At 38.1% G+C, this 9,217-nt stretch overlaps 1 protein-coding gene across 1 annotated transcript; it reads right to left on the reverse strand.

The window, feature by feature from the left end:
- Nucleotides 1–280: 280 nt before the first annotated feature.
- On the reverse strand, nucleotides 281–8,635 carry LOC144083226 (uncharacterized). Its single transcript, XM_077610839.1, has 9 exons — nucleotides 8,530–8,635; nucleotides 5,593–5,698; nucleotides 4,517–4,724; nucleotides 4,279–4,365; nucleotides 4,001–4,098; nucleotides 3,777–3,859; nucleotides 3,015–3,126; nucleotides 1,882–1,997; nucleotides 281–388 (listed from the first exon to the last, which is right to left on the reverse strand). Exons 2-8 carry the CDS (start codon nucleotides 5,640–5,642, stop codon nucleotides 1,970–1,972), a joined length of 666 nt encoding a protein of 221 aa, XP_077466965.1. The 5' UTR covers nucleotides 5,643–5,698; nucleotides 8,530–8,635; the 3' UTR covers nucleotides 281–388; nucleotides 1,882–1,969.
- Between the last annotated feature and the right edge of the window lie 582 nt (nucleotides 8,636–9,217).

Raw genomic sequence — 9,217 nt, forward strand, 5'->3', positions numbered from 1 at the left:
CCATCATTCTCCAGTTGATTGTCGTGAGAAGCACAATTGTCAGAAATGATGGACTCCACGTGTTGCTTTGAAACAGAACAAAACAAAGACAAATTAAAGGCTATAGAACAACAGTAGTGTGTAAAAAAACATGACTGTACAACTACTGGATCACAATCGCATACAAAAATACCAAGATTTGTAATTATAGAAAATAATCGTAATGGCAAGAGGTATGAAATACATACTAATACTAGATTTATTTAAATTTAGTTTGTAAAGCAGCAAACAAAGCTTCTACCTGTTGCTGTGGTGTTTCAAAGCTGTGGTCCTCAGAATGGGTATGCGTCTTCCCAGTCTTTTCTTGGATTACCTCTTCTGTTGAATCACCATCAGTGGCTCTCAAATCCTTATTTGCAAAAATATAGAACCTTTAAATTGTCTTATCCTTATTTACAAACATATAGTTGATTTAAATTGTCTTATAAAGTTCCCTGTTAACCAATACACACTTCAACAGCGAATGCAAGTTCATAACGCAAAAGTTAAAATCGCTTCTAGGTGAAAAATTATTTAAGTACTAAGTTAGACAAATAAAAACTCATGAAAATTTTAAATACCTTCAGTGTATTAGATCATCAGCTCTCCCAATTATTCCGCAACCAAACAAGATGACACCTTTTCATCAATCTGTCATTTTACGTACAAGTGATGGCAGTCAGGTTGTCCATTATTTTTAGCAGAAACCTCATTGGTTAAATTGTATGTGAAGGATTTGTTGCAACATAAACCAGAACCCACAGTGACCCTTGTGTTAGATCAAGCCATTTTTAGTAAAGTTATCAGTGCCAAAATGCGTAAACAACCATCCATTTAAATTATTACATACACTTTAGTATTATATATTATAAAACAGTAATGTTATGTTTCACAAATATCATAACAAAGCAAAAGCAAACAAGGTTTTGTCCTTTGTTGGAAGCCAATTGGACTGGGAGAGCTGGGAGAAGACACAAATCCCGCCTCCAATGCCAATCAATGTTTTTTTAAATAAAGAACAAGCATGTTTCTTCTTACATAAGCCATTGTCACAGAGCAGCTAAAACTAACACTACAGTAAACTTTATCACAACTGTGGAACCATGATAAATCAATCATCTATTTGTTTACTGGAACGGAAAGTCAGGTTAATGTTTTTCACGGCCAACAAAATGCACCATTTGAAACTCCACAAAAAAGGTAATGAAATATGGCATTTGATTTTGTTTTATCAGCTCTTTACACTTAGCAAATGAGTTTGACGCTCAGCCCTTTGTCCTTGGAAAACGTTTGCAATCAAATCTGCCATTTTATTTGATGACCCCTTTTCTATACACTAGGCATTCTCAGACCTAAAATGTCTGTGCCTAAAAAACACATGGTAATCTCCTTACTCAATGGCAAGTGAATTGGTGAAGATCATACATTGAAAAAAATAAAATAAAACGGGTATTGGATTGGATTGGATTGGATTGGATAACTTTATTCATCCCGTATTCGGGAAATTTCGTTGTTCCAGTGGCAAGAGGGTGAATATGCAGGAATAGGAAAGGCATTTTAGACATAAATAGATAGGTAATAAGTAGGTCAAGAAATAAATACAGTTCTAAAAATAGTTCTATAAATATGTTTTTAGTTTTTTATAATTATTTTGTTTTTATTTTATTTTTATTTTTATTCATTAAAGTTTTAAAATTATTTATGTATATATATATATATATATATATATATATATATATATATATATATATATATATATAGTTATCTAATCTAATCTTAATAGCACAAGCAAGAAATCTCACCGCAGTTAAAATTTCAAACCCTTTACACACTAAAAAACTAAATGAAAAAGTTCCTACTTACACTGTTGTCCATGTTCATTTTGACGTCTGACTCCAAAGCTTGCTGTAGGCGCTCTCGTTCTTGAGCCACCTTCATGCGGTACTGCACATCACATGGATGTTCCCACGAGGTAGTAGCTGAATGAATGTTGTAATAGAAAACATGACCAGTTCCATCTTTGCTGTGAGGAACCCATAAAAAAGTTCCAGTCAAATAGATATCAGTCCAGTGATGACATTTTTTTACATAACCTAATAGTATAGTAGCAAAAGAATGGCTTCACGTGATTTGGAATGACCTAAATCCAATTGAAAACCTGTGCCATCTTGGGTCAAACTTGGATAAACAAACTTGAATTATTATCAGCTGCAATCAATAGTTACTGTAGGTTTGACTTTGATTTATTTAATAAGGGACAGCACATATTAATGAACATATTTATATTCATGTTAATGAACATATATATGTATGTAGCCGAGGGCTAATTTCCATCTTTAGTCCCTTGTGTATGTTGAAGATAAATTATGACACAATAGTTGGTATTGGGGTTAGGGGTATTTCACATTTTGTCGTTTTAGCACCCTCACAGTTCTGGGGTTGAGGGTTCAATCCGAGATGGGTCCTCACTGTGTGGCGATTTCATGTTCTCCCGGGTAGTGTGGGTTTTCTCCAGGTACTCCGGTTTCCTCCCACATCACAAAAACATTCATGGTGGGCTAGTTGAACACTCTAAACCAGGGGTCTCAAACCGATTCCGCAAAGGGTCACAGTGTCCTGGTCTTTGTTTTAACCGATCCAGTGTCGACAGTTTAACCAATGAGGGGTCTTCTAAAAGAAGTAGCACCTGGCTGCAATCAACTGATTACACTTGCAAAAGGTGTCCGCTTGTTCAGTTTGAATGAAAACCTGCACCTATGGCCCTATGAGGACCGTTTTAAGACCGGTGCTCTAAACTGACCCCAGGTATGAGTGTGTGTGAATGGTTGTGTGTCCTTGTGCCCTGCGATTGGGTGGCCACTAATTCAGGGTGTGCCCCGCATGGTGCCCATAATTGGCTGGGATAGCCTCCAGCACCCCCGCAAAGTGTGTGAGGTTAAAGGGTTTAGAAGGTGAATGAATGAATGTGTTATTTTACTTAATTCATGACTACTCACCAAGGAACCCAATGTGTTGGAAGGCGGGCAGACAAGGACTCCTTGGCGATCCACATGAGCTCAGGCTCTTTCTCTGGATCAATACCCATGTCCTTTGCATATTCCGTAATTCCTGATGAGGTGTGGGAAAAAAAGAACATTTTAATTCCTAGAATATGACTGAATAAAAAACACAGCCTGCCATGATTTCTCGAATATATCCTCCACAGTTATATACTTCTATCTATGGGTAAAGTTTTTCAATTGAATTCTGTATTTTTGCATCAGTATCTTTTGGACATAACTCAAGAACAAAAAAAGGATTATTAAACATGTAAATGTTTCTAAAATAAAATGAAAGAGGCCGCATTGATCGCAATACTTTGGAATTTCGAGTGAAGATGCTGCTGTTAAAAAAAAGAAAACTATGTCGCTGAACTTTACGGTGTAGACATGCAAGTTTACCCGTTAAGACATTCATTCAATTTTCGAACCACTTATCCTCAGAATGGTCGTGGGGGGTGCTGGGGCATATCCCTGGAGGGGAGACCCTGAATTGGTGGCCAGCCAATCGCAGGCAACCATCCCCGCTCTCACTCTTACCTAGTAGGTGTAATTTAAAGTGTTTATCCAGCCTACACCCGCCTATTTTTGTGATCTTGAGGCCAATTGGACAGAACCTGCCAAATTTATCCATACTGCATCCAGGAGACAGTAATACAAAGTAAAGTTGTTGTCTTTCTAGGTTAGAATCTATGGAATGTGGAATAATATATTTTGTACCATATTCAGAGAAGTCAAATTCTTCATCAGGCTGTTCCTCAAGAATTTGAAGGCCATTTATAGCTGCTGCTTTCTCCAGGTGACTAAAATCAAAACAGAACGTTTATATATCTGTGAATTTCAAATGGTTTTACCACTTATCAGGAAGATGGGATTTAGAAACCACATGATAGCAACACCTTTTGATGGAAAAAAAGCCAAAACAAACCCCAAAAAAGACTAACATTTTAGCTGCTTCAATCTTCTTATTGTCGAACAATCTACGGTCCTCTTCATCAAAAAATCCCACAAGAAGATCAGGACTGAGGAGTTCCCCAGAAAGCTTTAAAACACAACAGAGGAAACAGTTTAGATGACAAAGAAAACAATAGCAACCTAAAAAAATGGTTATTTTCATGAAGATGAGTTGAGGTTAGAGACTAAAAGATCCAATCTGAACTTGCATTAAGTAGATAAAGCGCAATGTAGACTAGGCATGTAATTCTGTCTACAATTAACGTACCTGTTGCTGTGGCAAATAAGTACTGTGGTCTCCAGAAATGACCTTTGGAATATCGTCTAATTGATCCGTTTCACACTCTCTCAGGTCCTAAGAGATACCCAAACACTCAATCATCTGCAAGCATTATTTTTACAGACTGAAGCAATTGAGGGCAAAAACAGTAGATTTTTTTTGTGGTTGCTCCCAGTGCATTCATATATCTGACAATTCAGAGGATCAATAAGCTCAATAAACTCACTTGTGTTACAAGTGTTTCCTTCGTCCTTTTCTCTCCCTCCTGTTTCTCTTTCAACTTTCTCTGGTTCTTCTTCAAATCAACTGCTGCATGCTGGACATTCTCACGCTCTTTAACCACCAACTGAGAATGCTTTGCTTTGCAGGGATGTTCCAAAGTGGGTGTGTCTAATTGGGAGTTGTAATAGAAAGTTTTCCCTCCCTCATATTTTCTGCAAGTAACAGAAGGTTAGAATCAAAAAGTCAAGCCTGTATGTTAACAGCTGATGAAGTTTGTTCGGCTTCAAGAACTTTGTTTGTTGTTTACCGATGTCATCATAATATCATTATTATGATGAAAATTATCACAAGGGATGCACAAGTCTTGCAACTACTGAACTGTTTTTCTAATACACACTTTACAGGCTCCAGCACCCCCGCAAGACCTCACGAAGATAAGCGTATTGGAAAAGAAATGGAAATGTTCCAATAAAGGTTTTATTCATTCATGCATTCACTTTCCGTACAGTTTATCCTCAGGGTCGCGGAGGTGCTAGAGCCTATTCGAGCCAGCTGTGGTCAGTAGGCGGGGACGCACTAAATTGGAATTGAAATGTTTCCCAATTTAGAGTATTCACCCAGCCTAGCAAGTTTTTGGGATGTGGGCGCAGGCAGGGGATTAACATGCAAACTCCACGGAGGAAGGCCGGCAATCAATTCAAGGTGTCCCCCGCCTGCTCTCAGTGGTTGACTGGGATAGGGTCCAGCACCCCCCGTGACCCTTGTGAGGATAAGTGCTAAGGAATATCAATAAATGAATGTTAAAGGCCTTTTCAGTAGCAACTCATATTGGTGATTTTAGTAGTAGTGTGTTACTATCATTTTTATATATTCCTCTATTAATTGCGGAAGGATCTCAATGGAATATTGTTATGTATGTATTCTTGGGATATAGTATACGCAATGATGAGCCTGATTTTTTTTTCAAGGCTGTTTAATAATGGACTGCAAACCTAATTTTGCCCATAGGTTAGGATTTAGCCAGTAGAGGACATGCTTGCTTAGTTGAAATGGAAGTTTTTCGGACCCCCAAAGACTTACCGCACCCAACCTGTAGGCAGTTCAATAACCATTGCCTTGGCAAGTCCCATAAGGAGTGGTTCTTTATCTGGATCAATCCCTATGTCCTCCGCATACTCCCTGATCTCTGGCGACATGGAGAAAACACTAGATCAAATACAATTGATCATTACTTATAACAAATGTATGAGGAAAGTAAATTCAATTCAGCACTACCAATGAGTTATCCCTTTTTTTTCAGCGAGCGAGATCCACAAAAAAATGTGGTGACTGCTTGCAGCTTGATTTACTGCCTTAAATGTATTCATTCATTTTCTGAACCACTTCATCCTCACAAGAGTCGCCGGGGGTGCTGGAGACTATCCCATCTTACTTTGGCCACTCACACTCATACCTAGGGGCAATTTATAGTGTCCAATCAGCCTACCATGCATGTTTTTGGAATGTGGTAGGAAACCGGAGTACCCGGAAAAAACCCACACAGGCCCAGGGTGAATATGCAAACTCCACACAGGTGAACTAGCAACTGGATAGCTAACGATTTGAATTCAAAACTGTAAGCTTTGTCCTGTCTAATGGTGATAATTTCCATAACTATAAAGATAGTATGCAAAAACCAATTGACACAACTCTGAAGACCTTAAATTTTTTACAAATTGGCCTTTAAATATTTAATTGCCTCTTACCTCAAACTAAGGTGCCTCTCTATGATTAAAGGTGTTGTAGTTTACTTTTTTTTTAATTGGCACAATTGTGAATCATTGGCACATTTCTAATCGTTGGGATAATGAGCAACATGGTGACGTTATTTAAACTACCAAAAAATGAGAATTTTTTTCTTTTTTAAAAGAGTCATACAAATGGAGACCTTTTTTTAATGTGAGAAAGCCTTATTACTTATACTCATTTGTTCATTCAAATATGTTCTCAGCTGACTTTGGGGGAAAGGCTGACTACACCCTAGAGTGGTCGCCAGTCCACAGCGAGACACACGACCATTCGCACCCAGAATCATACCGCCACCAGTGGGAATCGAGCCCGCACCTGCCTGCACTGAAGTCAGGCGAGTGAACCACTACACCATTAGGCAGAGCCCAATTTAACAATATATTCATTTAAATTTGATCCTGCAGGGAAGGACCTTTTATAACTACTGTTGGAACACATTTTTGTAGGTTATGAAGGTTATGGAAAAAAGGGTGGACCTTCATATTTTGTACCTTTTTCAGAAAACTCCCATTCATCACCATGCTGTCCCAAATTCTTTGTGAGACTCATGACTGCTCCATGCAGTAAGTTGTCGTGCACAATTCCTTAAGTATTTCTTCATCAATGTTATTAATAAATTGGGGTCTGATTACATTTGAAGAGGAACGAGCATGAAGCATGAAAGTGCTTTCCAGATAACTGAAGCTTTCTGATGTCAAAAGCAATATGTCATAATGGTGCTGTCACAAAGAAAAAACTCTTTGAAACAGAAAGATTTGACCCAGCTGCTCCTCTATTATAGCCTCTTAAGCAAACTGAATAACTGGTCTTCGATAAAGTATTTGTTTGAATATGCTTAAACAAAAATAATAATAAACATTTTACATTAAATTGCTGCATTTTTTCTCTTTTTCTGGAATTATTCAGAGACTATAAATCACACGGCTGTCAAAGTTGGTGAGAGGTGCATCTTGGGCAGATGAAGAAAGAGTAGACTTATTTTTTTCTAGCTATTAGTCAAGAAATTAGAGATGTGCCCGATCTGATCACATGATCGGAAATCGGGCCTGATCACCTCATTTTCAGAGGATCGTATTTTCCATTCATTTATTTTCTGAACCACTTTATCCTCACTAGGGCCACGGAGAATTCTGGAGCCTATCCCAGCTGAGTTTGGGCCAGAGGCAGGGGAGACGCTGAATCGGTGGCCAGCAGATCGCATGCCACAGGATCGTATTTGTAGGTATTAAATGATTGGCTGCCATTAACCGCCAATTCATTTTGATTTTGAGTGTAGTATCAAATGATTGCTGCCAGCCCTTCAGTCAAATTGGATTGGGCGTGTATTGCCGTCAATGGCAGTGAAATATGTTCTCTCAATGCCAGCCTTCCCAATTGAATTGGATTTGATGTCTATAACTGTCATTGGCAGTGAAAGAGTTAAGGGCTCCAAACAACAAAATAATCTTAGGCTATAGTGCAAAAAATGTATTCACAGTGCTTCTTCCTTCATTTACTTTTGACACTGAGAAAATGTCCAATTAAACTTTAAAAATGTCAAAATAAAAAATGAAACTCAAGAAAATTACAACCAAGACAGCAATTTATCACACTGCATTATTTCTTATATAAATTAAAATAATCCAGAAGTATATTGCAAAAACTATGTCCATGCACCTTGTGTTTTATATATATTTACATTTACAAAGGTGAAACAAATTTAGCAGAACAAGGAGCATTAAAGTGAAGAAAATCCCAATCAAGAGAGCTCATTTAATCATAATGGATAATTTTGATCTAAGTTTATGAGAGCCAAATATTTGTCCACAATCTATTACGTGCTGCATAATTCATTTGCAAAAAAAAAAAATTCCGCTAATAACCCTCTTATATATGGATGGCTGTGTTCAAATATGGAAAAAAGATCCTGTGGATGTGTGATTTTTCCCTCTTTATTACATTTCCAAGGTCTCAGATCGGGACTCTGTATCGCCAGATCCACAAAATCTCCTTACTAAAATCTTTTAATGTTGTTAAAACTGTTTCCATGGTAGTTAATTTTCTTTTAAATGGACCAACATCGCTAGAAGACACATTGGGTGGCGTGAAGTCAAAACGTCCTAGGTCAATTGACTTGGACTCCATTAATATGCTGCATCATCACATACTGCATTTGTCCTTTGTGTTGCTTATTTTAACTTTGTAATTTTTTTATTAGTATATTTGTATTCGAGTTGTTAGCACATTTACCTCACGGTTCTGAGATTGATGATTCTTTCCTGGTGGGTTAGGGTTTTCCTTGGTGGAGCTTGGATGTTCTCCCCGTGCCTGTATTGGGTTTTTATTCCGGTCCTACAACTGAAAAACATGCAAGGGAGGCTCAATGAACATTACAAATCTCTCGTAGGTAATAGTGTGTGCATGAATGGTATTCGTCTCAGTGTGTCCTGCGATTGGCTGGCAACTGTATGAGGGTGTACCCCACCGATTGCCCGTTTTTGGCTCGGCTAGGCCCCAGCACCCCCGTGACCCTTGTGAGTATAAGCGGCTCGGTGAATGAGCAAATGTTTTCTTTACGTGTTTGATGAATGGTGTGTATCATGAGCACTTTAGTAGAGGAGTATAATAGTTATTCTATAAAAAAACTTAGGTTTGATGTCATTATAATCACAACTAGAAGTCAATGTTTGGATGATGTAAAGCAGAGGTCCCCAAACACCGGTGTGTGGACCGTTACCGGTCCGCGACTCACCTGCTGCCGGTCCGTCAGAGTGAGAAAATTTCTTGAAATGAGAAAAGTTGTTATAATAAGAATAAATAATTATTATGCTTAGGTAGGACTTCTTTTTTTTTTGCTGTCGTGGACATTCGTGCACCGACGCCACCCCAACCTAATTTTCTGTTAAGTTGTCACACCCCCCATTAGCCGGTCCGTGAG

This window comes from Stigmatopora argus, chromosome 10 (assembly GCF_051989625.1).
Source record: "Stigmatopora argus isolate UIUO_Sarg chromosome 10, RoL_Sarg_1.0, whole genome shotgun sequence".
Classification (NCBI taxonomy): domain Eukaryota; kingdom Metazoa; phylum Chordata; class Actinopteri; order Syngnathiformes; family Syngnathidae; genus Stigmatopora; species Stigmatopora argus.